Source organism: Sceloporus undulatus, chromosome 2 (assembly GCF_019175285.1).
Source record: "Sceloporus undulatus isolate JIND9_A2432 ecotype Alabama chromosome 2, SceUnd_v1.1, whole genome shotgun sequence".
NCBI classification, from domain to species: domain Eukaryota; kingdom Metazoa; phylum Chordata; class Lepidosauria; order Squamata; family Phrynosomatidae; genus Sceloporus; species Sceloporus undulatus.
The window spans coordinates 147848717-147869971 of record NC_056523.1 but is presented as its reverse complement, the minus strand read 5'-3'; the positions used below and the strand labels follow the sequence as shown (position 1 = coordinate 147869971).

Sequence of the window (21255 nt, the reverse complement as noted above, 5' to 3'; positions counted from 1 at the left end):
GAGCAATACTAAATCAGAAACTTGTCTTTCTTGGAGCAGAAACATTTTGTCTTCTATAACTCAGGAGAGTTCTAGGCCCATGGCTCCTGGGGAAAGGAAGAACCATTAAGCCTCCCCTACCCCCATCTTTCTGATAGACAGGCATTCAAACAATACTCACTCCAACAAAAGGTGCCAGTTCTGGAGGGACTGGGAGCGGTTTGGCACCAGGGATGGGATCCGAGATGATGAGGTTTGACTTGGATGTGGTGAGAGGGCTGGGCATAACGGTCCCATTGCTGCTGAGGGCCATCTGCTGCATCAGCTGGATAGCCCGCTCTGGGATCTTGTTGGGATCAGCACAAGACTGCTGCCATAAGGGAAGCTTCTGTGTCAAAATGTCTTTTCCCTGAGTTACCAGAGAGAGAGAGAATGTATGACTGAAAACACAAGGAGATCCACATAGAACAAAGCAGCCTTGATAAAACACAGTGAGTGTATGGTTACAATAACTGATAATCCAGTTAAAAGTGCACAAAATATTTACAGAGAAAGAGGAGCACAATGTCATTTTCTGTAGCCCAGAAACTGCTTGGATTCCCAGATCTGCTCTGCTTGGAATGCCTCTGTCTTGATAAAGGCCATTTGAGAATTATGACTAGAATGGATCTGGGCAAGATCCCTTTCCAGGATCCTCCCTTAAAAGAAAAATGTCATCCTTTGCACTACCAGTCATTCTCCTCTCATTAGGTTTGGCGCAGCTGTTGTCACCACAATGGAACTAAAGGCAGACAAGTTTTAAAAAAAACACTTAAGGTAGACAGGAAAAGTTTCTCCAACCCATTAATCCCTAAACATCTAAACAGCCTACAAGCAGGTTTTCTAAAACTGCCACTGGTAATGTGCTGCAGAATTCATCATTCCCAAGATTTCATATTACAAAATTACAGCAAAAAAATAAGCGAGGAAGGCCACACATGTAATTTATTTTAAATATTGGTTATTGCCCCACAACACAGAAGCACCTTCCCCCCAGGATAATATAATTATAATTATATTTATTATTGTTGTTGTTTGTTTGTTTTTCCCCACCTCTCCCTGGGGATCAAGGCATGATTACAACAGAGATAAAATACAGTGGACTCTTGTTATACGCTGGGGTTTGGTTCCAAGATCCCCCATGGATAACAAAATCTGTGGATGCTCAAGTCCCATTAAATATAATGACATAACAAATTGGTGTCCCTTATAAAAAATGGGAAATCAAGGTTTGATATTTGAAATTTATACTTTTTTTGAACATTTTCAAACCGTGGATGCTTGAATCCGTGTATAAAAAATCAGTGTATAAGAAGGGCCGACTGTACAATAGAACAAAGATGATATAATAAAACAATAGTAGCTAATAATCCCTTAAACCTCATCCATCTTTAATTAATAAAATTCACAATTAAAATTATAATTAATTATAATCAAATGGAGTAGCCATCTAAACAGATGGGAGATTCACCATAGGGGTCAAGGTGGGAAGGCCCACTGGAAGAGATCCGATGATAATAAAATAATAAATAAAATTTTTATTTATACCCCGCCCTTCCAACGATCAGGGTGGCTTACAAAAGGATGATGATGTACAACCAATAAAAAATATTCTTTCAGTTTTCAAATAGAGGACACTTTTTAAAAAAAATGGAGGACATGCGAAAAAATTTGCTGATTTTTAAAAAATGTTAATATAAATGCATGTTTCTGAGGCTTCGATAGACAATTGCCCCCCTTGCCTGCCGCTTGCCCCCCCCCTTGCCTGCCTCCTCCTGATAGGCCAAAGGCCCCACGCCCTCACGCGAGAGGCCAAAGGCTCCGGCGGCAATCGGTGGCAGGACCGAGCGGGGGCCGGTCCCAAGGCCTTGCCGGGCCATATTTGGCCCGCGGGCCGCAGATTGCCTACCCCTGCTCTAGGTCTTCCAACACAATGTTATGGTCAATGTCAGCCAGAAGTTCATCAAACTGTAGAAGCCCACTGGAAAACCTACAAATGCTTAGAGAAGTGTTTTACCTAGTAATCTCTAGGTCCTCCAGCACATCTTTATGGTCAACTTCCATCAGAGTCATGCTGGAGGGCCTAGAGCAGGGGTAGGCAACCTGCGGCCCGCGGCCCGGATCTGGCCCGGCGAGGCCTTGGGACCGGCCCCAGCCTGGTCTTGCCGCCGATTGCAGCCGGGGCCTTTGGGGGTAATTGCCTATAGAAGGCTCAGAAACATGTATTTATATTAACATTTTTTAAAAAATCAGCAAATTTTTTCACATGTCCTCCATTATTTTTTAAACAAAGTGTCCTCCATTTGAAAATGTTGTCCTACATTTGTCCCGGTTTATGTATATATTTAATTTTTAAAAATTATTTAATTATTTATTTTTTGACTTCGGCCTCCCAGTTGTCTGAGGGACAGCAACCCGGCCCCCGGCTCAAAAAGGTTGCCTACCCCTGGCCTAAAGATTCCTAAAGAGAATAAATTAAATCCATGAATAATCAAATCCACAAAAATCAAAGCTGAAAATGTGGATGGCTGACTGAATTTTAAAAGAATGACTTCATTCCAGCAGCTGTTTGATGGGGATTATCCCATCCTCTTTCTCTATCTCTCTTCAGTAAAGAAGAGTCTGAATGTGGTGGAAAGAGATTGTGTCCTTCACTACTTTTCAGTGGCCTGTTTTCGACATGTCAAAGGGTTGAAGCAACATAGTTCTGGCGAGGAAAACTCATTTATTTCGTCAAGCCTTCCCTCACATGTCCTAACTGTTTTGCTCCTGTATACTATGTATTGCATTTTTTAGACTGTTCTGTTATCTCGACTAGTCTTAATGATGGATTTTAATGATGTATAGTAGTGTATGGTTTTATATGAGGGATTTTGTTGTTAATTTTGATTTTTAATCTGTGATCTGTATTGTATTATATCTGTAATCTGTAACATATTGTATTTTTATTCTGTTTTGTAAACCGCCGTGATCATAGGAACGGCGGTATATAAATAAAATTTCAATCAATCAATCAATCAAATTAAGTTGATTAATGGCATATCCTGAAATGATCCAAGACTTTGCTCTCCTGTTCCTGGCCTCCCCATGTTGAAAAGGTAGGGAGACAAAGTTAGGTGTGCAGCAGCATACTCATGCTCACTTCAATATTTTTTTCATCTAGGTATCTTTTCAAAGGAGGTCAAGAATGCTTTGCTTTTCATATAACCTAACAGAGGGCTCTCTGTTCCACTTATTTAGTCATCACTGACAAAACATTAGGACCCATCTCCTTCTTCCAGCTCTTCCAGTGGCTCAGTGATCAGTACAATGGCTAGGGGCAAATGGAAGTACAGTACTACTACATATAACACATTTCCTCTGGGTGGGGTGAGAGTCATGGAAACACTTTGTACACAGTACTATGGTGCAAAACAGCAGGATGCCATCAGGACACAATGCTGTTTACCAGGCTGCACAGATACCATGCTACACAGCTCTGCTCCATAGCAACAAGTGTGTGTAAGGTGTTTGCAAAGCGCTAGGCAAACACAGCTTATTTGCAAGGGGTGTGTGTGTCTGTGTCTCGGCTGGAGAAGAGCATAATGCAAAGGCTGACATGCAAGTGTTATTCAGCTGCTCTTTGGTTTTAAACAATATGAAAACATGGAATACTTACAGAAAGTGTTTCTAAATACACCGGTGATGGTCAGTTAAACAGAGGAGGGCAGAGTTTGACATATTAGCTTTAAAAAGTAATTCATCTTGTTGATCATTAGATCCAAAAACTTACTCCATTATCCTTAGTAATGACAGTTATTACATTAATGATTATGAAAAAAAATTAAATGAAACCCTATATAGTCTGCATAATAGATCTCCTGTTCCACGCTGCAACCCAGAGCTCTCCTTCCATAGAAAACCCTCCAGAGCTGCAAATGAGAGCTTACTTCACTGGAAACTCTTCCCAGGCTTTAAGCAAGTCACTGTCAAGTATGGCAAAACTATAACAACTACAGACAGGTAATTCCACCTTGTTATTCAAAAAACCCAAATGGGATTAAAATAACACATGGCTCTTTTGTTACAGAAGAGCACATCAGCAGCCTACAGGAGATATCTTTGAAATGAAAAGGTTTAGAGAGGTCATTTGTATGTTCTGTGGAAGATAGAGAGAAGGAGTGAATAAAGAGGGAAGGGGAGGGAGGGAGAAGGAAACTGCCCCCTCCATGGTATTAAATAATGGGGGCAAGGGTAGCAAACATGCCATAGCTCTTTGGGGCTCCAGCTAGTGAAGAACTAATGTTCTGCATCTTCTTGTTATCCAATACTGCTAAAATTTAAACCCGACTTTTTATTTCAGTTTTTAAAAGGCTAAATAGCTCTAGAACTCCATGGACAAGTCAGACATATCTCTAATAGGAAAGTAATTACTCCTGCACTGGGACTATTGCAATGGCAAATTGCAAACACCCTTTAATGTTTTAGGAAAAGTGCAAATTGGTCGCAAAGAGAGCATGAAACACCTCTTTCCTTTGGGAAGGCTTGTATGCAGCACAGATGAGGATACAACAAGCAGTGCTCCAGGCTTTTAATTTCTCCAACATCATGGGCTGCTTTAACAGAAAAACAGAAAACTGGGTACTCTATACTTACACAATCAATTCAAAGAGCATACAAGTGGACATTTTGCTGCATATAAGCATATGAAAAAAGAAAATCTAGGAAAGCAGCAGATTTACACAGTGTGGGTATGCACTATGGGGGATACCTGAAGAAAAGGGAAAGAGGGGGAAATATCTGTGCTAAGTATATACTGTAATAGAGGCCCTCTTCATAAAAAAAATGTGTTTTTTACACAGAGAGAATGGATGACTTGCATTCCACATCCTGCCCTTTTGGGCCCATGCTGGCAGAGGGATTCTGAGAGCTGCAATCTGAAAAGTTATTTTTCCAAGCACTGGGCATGATGTATGCTTCATTCCACCATGGCAGGAGGGCAGAGAAATCATGATGGTTTAGCAGACATTCATACGTATTTTGTTGTTGTTAACTGCCCTCATACAAGAGGATACAAAGCATCTGATGATTAATCAAAGATGCCACTCTTTCTCTGAGCCATTTGTTTACATTTATTTCCAAACAAATCTCTGTAGATTTTAACATCCTTCCAGGAACATACACTTTTGTCATCCAAACCATTTCCAACTTACAGTGACCCTATCATGGGGTTTTCCTGGTAAAGGCCGTTTGCCAATGCCTTTCTATGAGGCTGTGAGAGAGTGAATTGTCCAAGATAACCCAGTGGGTTTCCATGGCTGAAGTCGGATTTCAACTCTGGTCTCCCAGAGTCCTAGTCCAATACTCAAATACTATGGTTCTATGCTTTCACCTAACTAGCATCATTTAACAGGAGGTTGGCAACTTGTGGCTTTCCAACTGTTGATAGACAGAATAATAATAATAATAATAATAATAATAATAATAATAATAATAATATTAATATTTTCCTGCCTCTCCCAGATGGATCGAGGCGGGATTACAGTCTGCTAAAACACATAAATCAGTAATAAAATACATATAAAAATACATCAATAAAAATACAATTAATCTTAAAAGCTAACTCATCGTCAAGTGGTTATGCAATAGATTCATAGAATGGTCTGAAGCTCCCTTCATTCTTCCCCAGTAGTAGCACTAGTTAGGACTGATGGCAGCTGCTATCCAGCAACATGTGAAAGTTCCAGAATTTGCATTACCCTGGTTTACATGAAGAAGTTCACAAGCTATTCACTTGTGGTTTAAAATACACATAGCATTTATAGCTATCCTCTATATATACTGATCACTTGCAGTATTCCCAAATGCATGGCAATCCTTTCAGAGGCGATTAGTTGTAGAAAAGCTAGATACAAGTAATTGAGAATTCAGTTTCTGTACTCTTATTGGGGGGGGGGAGGAGACTCTACTTGCCCTTCCTTCAAGAGAAAAAGAGATTATCCTCTTGAGTTTTACAGTAAATGGTAATATGTATGAGCCTTCACATATGTTGATAATCACGTTGGCATATAATACTATTTGATGTTTATGACTAAGCAAGACTTTTTATCCTTTTATTATCTAACTCTTTTCAATCTAACAAGATGAATATTGTAGACGTGATGAGTGATAACATGGGGGGAGGGGTTAGATACGGACAACTCATACATAAAAGCAAGCAATTATATGTAGAATATGCTTGTTCAGAACAATACCAGCAAAAGTTATCTGACAGGAGAGATATACGGTACTTTTGCAGTAAGGGCCCAGAATACTGAACAACTACACTTCTACAAAATGCAAATCTACCCTAGAAAGAGCAACCAGAGTGGGATTTATTATTATTTAGCTCCCAAATTACCTCCCCTTCCCCTTAACAAAAAGGAAAGAAAGAAAAGGAAAAGTAAGCTGCTAAACTCTGGAGTCCTATCCTGTGTGTCCCAAATCTGTTTCATCTTGGAAACTAAGCAGAGTTAGTCCCGGTTAGTAATTGGACAGGAGACTGCCAATGGGTACCAAGTACTGAAAGCTATATTTCAGAGGAAGGAACTAGCAAAAATATTTTTGAGGATTCCTTGCCTAAGAAAACCCTATGAAATTAATGGGATTACCATAAATCAGCAAGAAAACTGAAGGTGTGCAAGCACACAAGCGCATACACACACAAAGAGAAACTGTTATGCTACCAGCTTTGCAGGATAGTTCCCATACTTCTATCACAGTGTGGGGTAGTAACTAGACTGCTGAAATGAGTACTCTCAAGTTTGAGTCCACACTGAGTGATGAAACTTACTAGATAACCTTGGGCCAGTATCTCTCAGGTGGACCTTCCTCACAAGATTGTAGTGAGCATGAAGTGGGAAAGAGGGGAATCATGTACAGGTCCTCGAGCTCATTGAAGGAAAGGATATGTAATCTCACTAATAAACGAACAGTAATAAAAAGAAAGCCTCTCTGCTGTATTTATGCTGCAAAAAACTACAGGGCCCCACAGCTATATGTTTTACTGAGTACATTATCTATTAAGGAATGTGCAACAGCATGACTTTGGGAAATTAAAAGTTTTGTTGGGAAAGGAGAGATTCAAAAGGGAAAGAGAAGATGCAGAACAAGCTAGAGTGCATGTGGTGTTTTTCTATAGGACCTTGAACTTACGTACCTGTTCAACTTTAGGCATCCCCTTCATAACTTATTTATATGAGTTTTAAAATATCAGTCAGTACTACCCATATCTAATTCCCTAAGAACCATATTTGGAAGGTCATCTGTCAAACTGTTTTTCCAGGAATTATTCCAGTGGTCTGGCATGGCAAAACAGCTTTGAGCTTACCTTGGAGTGGTATGTGAGGGCATTTTTGGCCACGGCACATTGCTTCTCCACCAGGAAACAAAATCTCCGCCTCTCTTCTGTGAGTGCTGTCTTGTAGCCATCAGACACATAGTTCTCTAGTTCACCTTGCTTGCTGGTGATAGCTTCAATAAACTACAAAAGAAAGAAAGAGAACATATATAGAAAGCAATCTGAACCCCCATGACTAAAAATTGAGCCTTTCATGCTGGATGAACACATCACTTGGTGAGATGTATACAGCAGGATCTTTTGCCTGCCACATTCTTGATGCCACTCACTGAAGGAAAATAATTGGAGAGGTGTCCATCTTAATCATCAGGGGCTGTCCAAGAATCAGTTCAGTTTAAGACTGGGCAGCAGGGGGCAGCAAGCAACAAAGCATATGCCGATTCAAGAGAATATGTATCTGTTGCTCCCCCTCACCAAGCATCCTTAGTCATATCTGACCTCCCCCACACAAAAGCTCCTGACTCAGAACGTGGGCTTCAGCTGTTGTGTGGGCGGCAGAAGAGCAAAGAAATTCTCTCAGCCCCCCTCCTACTTTGCCTGCACCTGGGTAGTGTTCTCGTTTTCTAATGCCAATTGTTGCAAACTGACAAAGTTGCCTGCACAATGCTCAAGTGCTTTAACAAAGCTTCCACTCAGGTGAGAGGGGGCTTAAACACAGCTTTCCCCTCTTGCACTCTGGCTGGTGAGAATGAACTCTGTCATGCTCCTGGAGAAAATGGCAGAGACATGGGAAAGCAGGATGGCAAAGTGAGCAATGTGAACATGGCAAAATGGCCTCTATTTCATCACCCACAATCCCAACCACCTCCCACATGCCAGAGGATGATGCAACAAATAACTGCCTGAAAGCTCCTGTAGAGTCCCAGTGATCCCTTTAGAGACACATCTATCCACTGTGATGAGCAATACCCCAACACATTTACAGAAGGTATTGATGTACTGGTTTAACAAAACTGTCCACTCTATTTCCCAATGTCTGGTCACCCAATACGAGAAACCCACATGCCGCCCAGACTCCCTCTCTTACTTCTGCCCAGGGCATCCAGTTCCTACACCTGACTTCAGTCTGAATTAGAAGCCATTGTATCAGCACTGGAAGTATTACTTCTGTTCTAGCTATGGAGACTGAACACTAATCATGACACACATAGTGTGTATGCTTTGTGCTTTGTTATTGAGGTGGGGCTTGCACACATCTACTCTTGGGTTTGTGTTATGCATAGGAATGCACCAGCTTGTCTTATCTGGGTGTTTCACTAATGTTTCTTATAATTAGTGTCCAGTTAATGAGATTCATGTGAAGTCCATCTTTCATTCCACAATTGATTCAAGCTGAGCAGCCCTTGCTTGACTTCCTTTAATGTTGTCAAATATCCACTGATGTTTGTGCACACTTGCTTTGGTCTTCAGAATGCCCTTTTCATTATTGCTGAAGTGCCTGGTTAATTAGCAAGATTGATAAAACAAAGACTGTTAGTAAATTTAAAAGGTATCCAAAATTAGACTGAGCAGCAAAAAAGGGCAGAGAAGAAGACTAAGCAACAAAACATTAATGATATAAGCTTACCACACCACTAAAAAGTGCGGGATCTGAAAAGGATGGCAATGGAATCCTCAGGAAAGCAAATAAATTCCACTTTACTCAAATAATTTACCAGTAAATTTGTTTTAATATTATTCATATTGATGTTATAGGTCGATGTTTGATACAGTTTTCTCTAATATTTAGTGTAAATCTCAATCCAGACACCGTCAAGGACATTTATATTTCATTTCTCTCTTGTTTTTTTAATGAATAATCTCATGTCTCATGTACTTTGTTTTGGGGCATACTAAACAAAGCAATGATTCACATTAGGTTTGCCTGTCCATTAATAGCAGACCTTCTCAAGAGCAGTGGCCTCCACTGTCATTTGCCTGCCTTTCACTGCCCTTGCCTCTCAGTACTGTATTGTTATATACTCAACAATGATTAATTAGAGCAGATTTACTGGTGCATCTGCAGTCATAGAGAAACTATAGCACACAGAGGAAAACATCTGAACCACATTTCATTACTTCACTTCTAAAGGTTTACCAGCATGTACTAGTAAATGTCATATTTTACAAGTAAATGATGGAAATAGAGATGAAATTTGATTATTTACCAAAGGTCTTGACATTTACTGGGAAATGCTACTCATAACAGTAAGTGCCAACATTCATTGGATTTCTAACAATCTGTCATACAGTGCTTCTTGTGTCCTAACTGGTTCTACTGGACCTCTCAATAGCTTTTCATACCATCAACCATAGTATCCTTCTGAAAAACCTTGCTGGGATGGAATCTGGGGTAGTGTTTTACAGTGGTTCTGCTCCTTCCTGGAAGGGCAAAGTCTGAAAGTGGCGTTCGGGGATTCTTGTTCAAACCCAGGACCTGCAGAATCTTCCAGGGCTTGATTTTGTCCTTTGGTCTATTTTATATCTACTGTACCTGAAACTGCAGAGTTTGAGGATTGGGCAACACCAGTACACTGATGGCACACAATCCTATTTTCTCCATTCCATCTAATTCCAAGGAAGCTGTCTCAGTGTTAAATCAGTATCTAATACTGCAACTGGATTAGCTGAGGGTAAACAAAGTAAAGGTTAATGTAGACAAAACAGAGGTGTTCCTGGGAAATCTCAGGTTCACAGCTTGGACATGCTCTTGGATTCAACCCTTAGCTTGGAGAGCCAGGTCTCTGTGGTGGCCAGGGACGTTTTTGCCCAATTAAATCTCATACAGTAGCTGCACCCATTCCTAGAAACCCAAGCCTCCATTACACAGCCCATCTGGATTACTGTAATGCACTCTATGAGCCTTATAACACTAGATGAATCCTGCTCAGACACGGAATTTTAAAAGTAGAAAACCCCTGCAAATGTGGGATGTTTTTCAGACGTGTTTGCACAAAAGAGCAATAATGCAAAAATAAAGCAAACAGATAGTTGACAAAGTTCCCAAAGTTGGGAAGTTCCCAAAAGTAAAAAGGTGTCATTTTTGTCAACTTTCTGTTTGCTTTATTTTCACGTTATTGCTGTTTGGAGGAAACATCATCTGAAAAACATCATGCATTTCTGTTTTTTTCTACTTTTAAATCCCATTTCTGAGCGGAATCTGTCTAGTGTGATAAGGTCTTATGTGATGTTGCTTTTGGAAAATGTTCAGAAACTGCAGCAAGCCAAAATGTTGTGGCCAGACTGCTTTCTAGGATTGGCTATCAAGAACATCTAACTCCTCTACTGAAACAGCCCCACTGACTACTGGTATTTTTACAGGCACAATTCAAAGTGCTGGTTATGACCTATGAGCCCTATACAGGTTAAGTACAAACTATCTGAAAGACTGTATCTCTTATGTTTTGAGATTAGAGTGGGAGGCTTTCTCTTGGTCCCACCATCACAATAGGTATAGGGCACAGGGGAAAGTTTTCTCAGGGACTACGCTCACGATATGTAATTCTCTCCCAAGGAAGGCTAGTTGGGGCCCCCTCTGTTATTTCTGCCTGAAACAACATACTGCACCAAATAAATAAAAGTATGTTTAGCCTTGCTCTCCATTCCCTTCACCTTAGTACAGCAACAGAACAGAAGGAAGATGACCAAGTGGTCCATACACTCTACTCAACTATTTTGATAATGTGGCACTTCTCAGCTGTGATATGTCACAGGTGACATGAAGAGAGTCAGCAGAAAACAGCTACCAACTACACAGCTGCGGCGCCTATCTGCTTTGATAGTAGTTGTGCCACATGTGAAATCTTATGGGTGGGCTCTCCAAAGAACTGAATACTTCTTGGGATCAGTTCCTGCTTTGAGGAGGACAATAGTCATAAGTATTTACTTTGCAGAATTGGCAAAATGTTGTGGCTAGGAACAAAAGAAACTGCAAGCTCAAGTTTCACATACTCTGATGATTTGAAGTATTCTGTTATAAACATTAAAATAGTATGACCTGTTGCTCCAGAGCTACAGTACAGTGAACAAGTTACATGAATAGGCATAAGAAAACTAGGGCCTAAATCACTGCCAAGATCCAATCCAACACTTTAGTCTTAAACTAAATCCAACTGTAGGTCCCAAATAAAGTAAATTTGCTGAACTAACAGAACACACATAAGTGTTGGCTCAACTAGTTTCCATCAGTTCAATGGGTCTGCTCTAGTTGGGCCTAGCGGTTAAATTTAGTCTGCTAACCTCTGAGATTTTAGAGACTATTACTGTTATGCTGCACCTCATTTAACATATAAAAACAAAGAGGTCAAAGTCAAACTCAAAACATAATCAAAAGTGTGAAGAATCAGATTCAAGGCCAGGTCTAACATAGGCGGGTTACAAACGGCCCTCAAGGGGCCGTTTTCCCGCCGCCGCCATTCGCTGCGTAGGGAAGCCCCAGCTGCCAGACCGCGAGGCTTCCCTGCGCAGCAAAAAAGGAGCGGCGAAATGCCGCTCCTTTTTGGAACGCGGAAGTGGCGCCGCGAGGGGTGGAGTGCGCCCTCGCGACGTCACTTCCGCCGCGACACGTCTGGACGCACAGCGTCCAATACGTAAAAATGGCGGCGCCCATGTGGATGGGCACCGGAAAAAAGTACGCGCTCCGCGCGTACTGGCAGAAAGGGCCATCAGGAAGGTAAGAACCTTCCTAACCCTAATACGGCCCTTCCTAACCCTAGTACGCGCAGAGCGCGTACTTTATGGCGGTTTGTAACCCGCCTTAGTTATGCCCAAAGGCAACCCACAGGGCACAAAGTGCCATTGTTGCTCCTAAAGAATGTGTAGTCAGTGATGTTGTTGTTGTGCACCTTCAAATAATTTCCAATTTATTTATTCAGAATGGGATTTGCCCATGGCTCTCTCTGAGGCTAAGTGTGTGAAGTGCCCAAGGTTACCCATTGGGTTTCCATGGCTGAGCAGGGATTCAAACCCTTGTCTCCAGATTTGTAGTCCAATGCTCAAACCAGTATACCATTCTGGCTTTCATTCAGTGACATACTCCCTCAGAATCTAACGGGTGCCACAGAGCCATCAAGGCTCTGTCCTATTATGCCATTAATAGACATAACCTTCATGAATGTGCTAAGTCCCTCCTTTAAAGGCATCTTGGCTAGTAATCATCACATCTTCTGACAGTAATTTCCATAAATTACACATTACATGAAGAAGTCCTTCCTTTTGTCTGCTCCCCAAATCACTCATATCCCAAAAATTACATCTGCCACTTTTATCAGAAAGAATAACCAAAAAGGCATTGTGGGGAAAGACAGTCCACAAGTCAACACCTTCCTTTCCTGTAAAGCAAATTGTGGTCTTTCAGAGGTTGCTAGACTACAGTTCTCGATATCCCTCACTACTGGTCATGGTGGCTAAGATGGATGAGAGTTGCAGTCCAACAATATGTGGAGGACTACATGTTGATCAATCCTTGTTCTACTGTGTCAGTCACTCACTTTCCCCTATTCACTCGTTTTCTCAGTTGTTCTGTGAAACACACATTATGTGGCTGAGCTATGGCTGAATTTATAGAAAGGATTAGACAGCCGAATTTACATCCCATGAGAGGTGTCACAGTTTGAAAGAAATATAATAGTTTTTCATTCTGAGGCACCAGAAATATTTTTATTCCATGTGAGGATCTTAAGGCTTTGGTTTGGAGTTGTGCATTAAGAAGATCTCACTGCAAAGTCTCCCAGGAGATGTAGTTGGTTTCTTTGTCTTCACTGTCTTCAACAATCTCCTCAGCCATGCCAAATGGCAATTCCCAAAGAGTACAACAGTGACACACAGGAAGTTACTTAAATCCAAGTACCACAGCAAATCCTTTCCTATGACAAACCACAAGAAATTTCTGTTTTGTTCACGGAACTTATACAAAGATGATACATGGCTGCTGACAAATAAAGACAGATAACTCAGGTGTGTCATTTGATTTCACAAAATATGTCTTACTTATTTATCATCTTCCACAGGGACAAACATTTTCAAGTTTTCCTTTGGGAACTTTGATGGCATAAGAGCGATGGAAGCAAATGTGGAAAACAACCCTTCTCACTTAGTTTTTTGTGGGTTTTTCGGGATGCCGGTCATGAAAGCCTTCAACCCCTCTCACATCCATCTGCCTAGGTCACCCCACTTAAATATTTAATGCTATATTTAAAGAAATTAAGACAGAATAGTGAATTGGTTCTCAGTGGGTTATCAGAAAACTCCAGTGGGACACAACAGAGCCCTGCCAGTGGATCTGAATCCAGGGGAAGCATATCATCTGATACTCTGGAGAGATGCAAGGTCAACACCTGCAGCTGGCATTGCCACATACTGTAGTTCCAAGCCAATTGAAGGACTCTGTAGTGGCTCTGAATATGACTAGGCATGTGCTCCTCTCACATAGGATATGGCAAGAAGAAGAAACACATGGTACCTGCTATTTCCAATCTGGCAGGCAGTACACAAAATCTAAAAGGCCTCTACCGTCACTTCCGTCCTCTCAGGCCATACATATCCATGGCTACCTCTGACCTGAGCACACATGAGACATGAGAAGGCCCTCTCCCCTCATCTTCACCAAATGCTCCTGTGATGCTGGTGCCTTTCCCCAAAGGTCATAAAAACTGGGCAGGCTCATAGGAAGAGACATGGTATTTCAGTTATAAAATCCCAGTAAGCATTGTCTGCTAATTCAGTGCTTCTTAGGCTGTCTGATATGGTGGGGTTGGAAATTATCATTTTCCAGTATGTTGAGGCCAGCAACATTTGCCAGGGATCAACAGCCAGTGGCTCAAGGACCAATACCAACCAGAAACCATCTCTTTCAGTAGCACTTCCCTAACTGATTTAGTGTGGGGTTGGAGTGCTGAACTTACATTTGCCCCAAGATCCAGTCCAACTCTCTAGCCTTACACTAAATCACTTAAGGAAGTGCTGCTTAAAGTAGTGTCCCTGAATTAATACTGATCTCCACAGAGTACCTGTATAACCTTGAGCTAATCTCTTTCTCTTTCAACCTGACCTCACACACACTGTGGACTGTTGTGAGAAAAAACAGAAAAACCCATGTAGTTTGCCTTGAGCTCACTAGGGAAACCCAGGATATAAATGGAACAAATAAATAATAAATAAACTTGCTGCTTTAATTTTTTTTTTTTTTTTACAGATTTACCTGGCTTTTCACTGTCCTAAAAGCTCATGCCCCAAGGAGAAATCTTCACTAGATTGCTTCAAAATTGCTTACAATATGCACTGAAGCACAACTTCTGTTTTCTAGAAAGTTCAGTCCAATTACTTTACTCACTTTGGGGTTTTTAGGTTGGAAAATCTCTAAGATTCACATCCCTCTGGGGAAGTCAGCAGCTTAAAAATTCATTGAGAACAAATACCTGCTTCAATTAACTGTGTCAGTGCTATCTTTAAAATAAGGCCATGATCTTGGAAGTTAAGTTCTTTTGAAATCAATGGGATATGCTGATAAATAGATTTGCCTGGGTGCAGAACATAGAAAACCTGTAAAACTTTGGGCTCTGAGTCACATTTACTTCTTCATTCGCATAGGCAATAGTGACTATAGTCTGCTAATACAAATCAGAATCTTCCCTGTATCAAAAAAAAGAAGAAGCTTTTGGAAACAGGAAAGGGAGGAAGAGGAATTATTAAGATATCTGCAAAGGGGGTGCGTGAGATAGGGAGGCAATGTCAGTCCTGCTAGAGGGGAGAAAAAGTATGTTATCTCCTGAAGCTGGTGAATAATCACTCATAAGAAGCCGAAGCTGCTGCTGCTTATACTAAGGGCTCAGATGCATTGTAAGCAGTCTCCACTGTTCTGTATGTGTCTGGGAGTGGGAAGGAAAGGAAACGAGGGAAAGAATGGAGCTGTTCATGCAAGTTATCAGGAAAAGTGAAAGCCATCATCTCTAGCTCAGCAATGAGCTGCTCTAAAGCATTCTCCAGCTCACACGAGACTGTGCACTAACATACAGTCTGAGCACTCTGCTCCTTGTTAAGAGAAAAAGCTGTTGCCATTGTGGCTACCAGGAAATGAGTATCTGTAATAGCTTCACTCTGGCTCCCTCAAAATGATACAGCGTGGGATGACAACTCATAAACCAAGATACACATACAGCCCATAATTAAACATCTTCACAATGCCACTGTGCATTTATTTGTTTTCTTTGATCACAATAAATTTGCTTCACACATTTTGCTGTCATGAACTGGGATTTACGGGCAACAGCATCCAAAATCCACAAAACAGTGTTACCTGGCCTGTGCCAACCAAAATGCACAAAATATGGATCTATGGAATAGCCAAAAGGTGACAGTTATTGCAAGTGCTCAGAAAATTCATGCAAGTGTCAAAGAGAAAGGCTGTTCTTTAATATGAGTTGAAAATTTGACAGCATTATTGAAAGAAATGACTGCCTAAACTTATCAAGTAAAACTCATAAGGTTATCTACATTCAAGACCATTCTTCCTTTTGCACTCCTCCAATACATTCAACAACACTCAACTTAATTATGCAGAGGAAATTTATTTTATCACTTGGGCAGATTCAGAGTTTGCCATTTGTTACTCACATGTTTAACAGCATGATGTAACTAGTTTATATAACTAATGTATGACTGGTTGCCTGCATGCCATGTGCAACATTGTTTTGAAAATGCAGTAGGCTTCTCAAAAGGTGAGGAACTAAATCATCACTCAAAAGAAACAAGATTTTAGAAATTGAATTCTCAATGAACTGCTGGTAATATATAGCTATGAAAATGTCACTGAGATGATCCACCTCTAAAATGAAGGTTCCCTTTTCTAAGAGCAGGTACCTTTTCTGGAATTGGGGTGGGGTACCTTGCATCTACTTTCTTGGGATGTGCCTCAATTCACACGACCAGTAAAAAGAATATCCCAGTATATCCTATGAAAATCCCATTGTTAAATGGTTGTTAGTCTACTGTGAGTTGTTTCCAATAGTTACTAACCATGGGATGAACAGATTTCAGGTGTAGAGGATAAAGTAGATTTAACAAGTTGAACCAGCACCTGGTAGAACAGCCATATGCTTAGAATTAAAGAACCAGAAATGAACAGAACTCAGGGTCCTTCCACACAAAAATCTATGCTTCCTTGATTTCAGCAATAGAGTTTAGGATGGGGGAGAAGGGAATATGTGATCTAAATACACTGAAGACACCCAATCCTGTCTGGTCTTAGAAGCTAGACAGGGTCAAGTACAGCTGGTACTTAAATAGGGGACCAAAGGCAAAACCACCTCTGAGTATTCCTTGCCTAAAAAAACCCTATGAAACGCATGGTGTTATTGTAACTCAACAGGTTACACACTGAGAGAGACAGAGAGGATTATCACACAGAGGCTTACCATTCCTGAAACGTTGCTAAATCATCTGTAAAGTTCGAGGGTGTGATCACTGGTCGCGCTTGTCCCCTGTGATTAAATCATCATGGAGGCATCCCATCATTAAAGCGCTCGCGGACCAGCCCTTTCTTTGCATAAAGGAAGTTCCCGTTATTCAGAGAAATAGCTGTTCCGCAAATGCTTTAATGATGGGGCACTTCCATGACAATTTAATCATGGGGGACAAGCGCAACCAACGATCACACCCTCAGGCTTTACAGACAATTTAGGAACGGTAAGCCTCCGTGTGATAATCCACACACACACACACACACAGAGTTAAACAACAGCAAGTTAGACAACCATACCAATCTAGTGAAATCATCCTGATGCCTACTGGTAGATCCAGATCTATCTTCTATCTAAACCTCTAGTAATCCTTGTTTACAGAGTGGGGAGATGACAAAACAAAATGCCTTATGAGGAAAGACTTAGGGAGCTGGGTATGTTTAGCCTGGAGAGGAGACGGTTAAAGGGTGATATGATGGCCCTCTTTAAGTACCCTATTTTCCGGCGTACAAGACGACTTTCTGACCCTCTAAAACGGGGTCAAAAGTTGGGGGGGGCGTCTTGTACGCCGGTAAGAGCGCTTACCTGGTTGTCCTGCCAGCTTCCAAAGCCCTGCGGAGGACTTTGGAAGCCGGCGCGAGGGGGCCTCCCTTGCTGTGATTGGCCGGTTGTTGTACACTGGGTACCACATACAGTACAGCACCAGTACCTGTACCTGTTCATACAGTACAGCACCAGTACATACAGTACTGTATAGAACTATCCAACAATCAAAATCCCATCATGGCTTCACCAGCAAGAAGAAAGAAATATGAAGCCAGTTTCAAACTTAAAGTTGTAAACTTTGCCAGGGAACATAATAACTGCGCTGCTGCAAGACAATATGGAGTAACAGAAAAGATGGTTCGGGACTAGAAAGCAAATGAAAAAGCATTAAGGAGTATGCCAAGGGGTAAGTGTGCATTACGAAGAGGCACCCCACATTGGCCAGAACTTGAAAAACATGTAGCAGACATGGTGAATGAGCATCGCCAAAATGGTTATGTAGTGACAAGAAATCAAATACGTCTGTTTGCACTTCAGTGGGCCAAATCTAACCCAGATCACAGCAACAATTTTAAGGCCACTATATCCTGGTGTACTAGATTCATGGAAAGGCATGATATGGTACTGAGGCAAAAGACGAAAATTGCTCAGAAATTACCTGCAGATCTTGATAGCAAAGTAATTCGTTTCCATAGATACGTAATACAACAGCGCACTAAACATGGCTATGCGTTAAGCAGTATTGGAAATATGGATGAAACTCCAATGAATTTTGATATGGTTGGAAATAAAACTGTCCATCAAAAAGGTGAAAAAACAATTTTAATTAAAACAACAGGACATGAGAAATCCAGTTTTACAGTGGTATTAGGATGCACAGCTGATGGCACCAAACTGAGACCAATGATTATTTTTAAAAGAAAAACCATGCCAAAACTCAAGTTCCCTGTTGGTTGTTTTGTACATGTGAATGAAAAAGGCTGGATGGATGAAGAAGGGGTAAAGCTATGGCTTGACAATGTTTGGAGCAGGCGACCAGGTGGACTTATTTAAAAACATAGTCTACTGGTGTGGGATATGTTCAGGGCTCATTTAACTCCCAGCACCAAGCAAAGGCTTGCAAGACTGAACACAGATGTGGCAGTTATTCCTTCAGGATTGACATCGTTGGTACAGCCACTGGATGTGTGCCTAAACAAGCCATTTAAAGATCGCATTCGAGAACAGTGGAATGAATGGATGGTTAGCGGCGAAAAGTCATTCACAAAAGGAGGAAACATGCGTGCTCCACAGTTGGATGTTTTGTGCAAATTCATCATAAAAGCCTGGAATGATATTGATGCAGAAACAGTAATCAAGTCTTTCAAGAAGTGTGGCATATGAAATTCATTAGATGGTATGGAGGATGACTACTTGTGGCAAGATGAAGAGGAAGCCGAAGCTGAGACTACACCATCTGATACAGAGTTCGATCCATACGATGACTGCCTTACAAGTGTTTCACAAGATCTCATTGATGTATTTATGGTATCAGATGACGAACAGGAGGATTTTGAAGGCTTTCCTGTAGAAACACCATAGCTTGCAGTTATGATGGGCATTGCTAACTCACCAGGGACTTGCCCAGCACTTGTTCTCTCTCTATTGTTTATTATCTTCCTCCTATCATCGTCAGTTCCAGTTTGGTTGACAGCTTAGAAGACAAACAGCATGGCAGCGCTGTTTCTTTTCAGTTTTAGAGTGAATTAGGAAAAGTTTAATCCACTTCCACTGTTCTATGTTTACATGTTTGATGACAAACAGCCTTATGTTTATAAGTGACAGTTTTCCTGTCATAAGCATTAGAATTAAAATTACCATATTGAAAACAAATATGTTTTTTAAATTTTTATTTGGTTTGCATTGGAAGAGGGGTGGTCTTATACGGCGAGTATATCCCAAACTCTATATTTTAACTGGAAAAGTTGGGGGTCATCTTATATGCCCAGTCGTCTTATAGCCCGGAAAATACGGTATTTGAAGGGATGTCACATTGAGGATGGAGCAAGCTTGTTTTCTGCTGTTCCAGAGAGTAGAACATGGTACAATGGATGCAAGTTACAGGAAAAGAGATTCCACCTCAACATCAGGAGGAACTTCCTGAGAGTAAGAGCGCTTTGACAGTAAAACACACTCTCCTCGGAGAGTGGTGGAGTCTCGTTCCTTGGAGGTCTTTAAGCAGAGGCTGTATGGCCATCTGTCAGGGATGCTTTGGTTGTTAAGTTCCTGCATGGCAGGAGGTTGGACTGGGTGGCCCTTGTGGTCTCTTCCAACTGTATGATTATATGGCCCGGTCCAGACGGGTGCGATAGGGTGCCCTCATCACATGCGAGGAGTGGCACTTCTAGACACCCCTCGCCCCTCACATGGGACGAGGGCATCAAAATGGCGGTAACCTGTACAGATGGGCACCGCCATGATTATGTGACGGACGCCACTGTGACATTGCAAGTGCGCCATTGGCACATTGTGGCATCATAATGGCACCAGAAGAAGAGCCTGCTTTTTGCCGGGGAACCATTCTTTTTGGATGGTCTGTCCTGCGCCTATGATTCTAAAATAGCTCACTATCCTCTTCCTCTATGAGAAGCAACTGCATGGTCAATAAAAAGGGTATGAAGGTCCACACAATTCTCTTACTACCTGATCCCAGATCAGTAAGTTGACATTAGGAGTAACAAATATTGGTGAGTTGGTGCCGCCCCCCCAAAAAAAAACCCAAACCAGATTTTGCTTCAAAAAACACTGAATGGAAATTTTTCAATACGAAAGCCTTTGGAGTGCAGTAACAATAAAAGCATGCACAGATTTCAAAATCTATATCTTGAATTTGGAAGGAAGAAGCTATACATATTGGGGGCATGACTGTAGAAATTAGTACTGAGTGTAGAATTCAGTTACTTTGAGAATTTTAGCTCTCAATTAAGAAGGCCTAACTTTTAATACAGTGAAGACAGCTTTAAAAGCACATGGGTGCCACCATTCAGTGACGTCTCAGAACCAGGGTGTGGAGGAAGGGAGTAGGATTTCCAATGACTGGTTGCTTGTGCATACATGTGCGTGGGGGAGTGAATTTTCAGTATCTTGCATATCTCTCTCTGTCCTTCTCATGAACAGCAGAAGCAAGCAAAGCAAGGAAAACACAAGCTTGGTTCACATCATTTGAAGGGGTTACAAAATTTAGCATATACCACTGATTATTGTAAAGTTCAAAATAATCAACCTACATATGGCCCTGGTTAAAAATTCTACGCAGTGATATGATAATAGAGAAAACATTCAGCAATTGAGCAAGAACAGCTCTCTGACAGCAAGAAATGCTGCACAGCTCCAAGGAAAGAGGTATCACTTGGCAATTTGACAAAATGGACAGAACCCAAAGAAATGATCTGGCAATCAATACAAAATATCATAGATTATGTCTCTGGCTTGTCAAGGAGAGCCCAGGTTCATACATTAAAGCCAAAAATATCACAGAAGTAAAGTGCATGTTTGTTTAACCCAAGAGTGGATACAACCTTGCCCCAAAACCTTTGGTGCCCTCCCCCAGTGTCTCTACATCCCACAGCCCTGCAAAAATGGTACCAGAAAGTTCCATCAATCTATAATTAACAAATGATCAATAGCACTCTGATGCCTAGACATTTGCCAGTCTGTTTTTGGGCTTGTGTTAGATCTGGACAGGCCTCCTTTCATAATTGATTAGAGACCATTGTAAATTAGAAGGCATTAAAGATATTTAACAGTTCAGATATGGAGTGATGCAAAATTACAAATCTTGTGGAAAGAGTTGTTTTTATTTTCACTTCTACACAGTGTTTACCACTTTCAGCCATTGTA

The 21255-nt window shown here is 41.2% G+C and overlaps 1 protein-coding gene across 9 annotated transcripts in view; it reads right to left on the bottom strand.

Moving 5' to 3' along the window:
* The window catches only part of BAIAP2 (BAR/IMD domain containing adaptor protein 2), a 182841-nt gene that overhangs the window by 33171 nt on the left and 128415 nt on the right, over positions 1–21255 (bottom strand). For all 9 annotated transcript variants that reach the window (XR_006102222.1, XR_006102223.1, XM_042452483.1 and 6 more), the window contains exons 7-8: positions 7367–7519; positions 161–388 (exon numbers count right to left, since the gene is read on the bottom strand). Coding sequence is in view for 7 of the 9 variants with exons in the window: in XM_042452483.1 (XP_042308417.1) it covers positions 161–388; positions 7367–7519 (381 nt within the window). In the remaining 2 variants the exon portion in view is untranslated. The remainder of the gene's footprint in view (positions 1–160; positions 389–7366; positions 7520–21255) is intronic.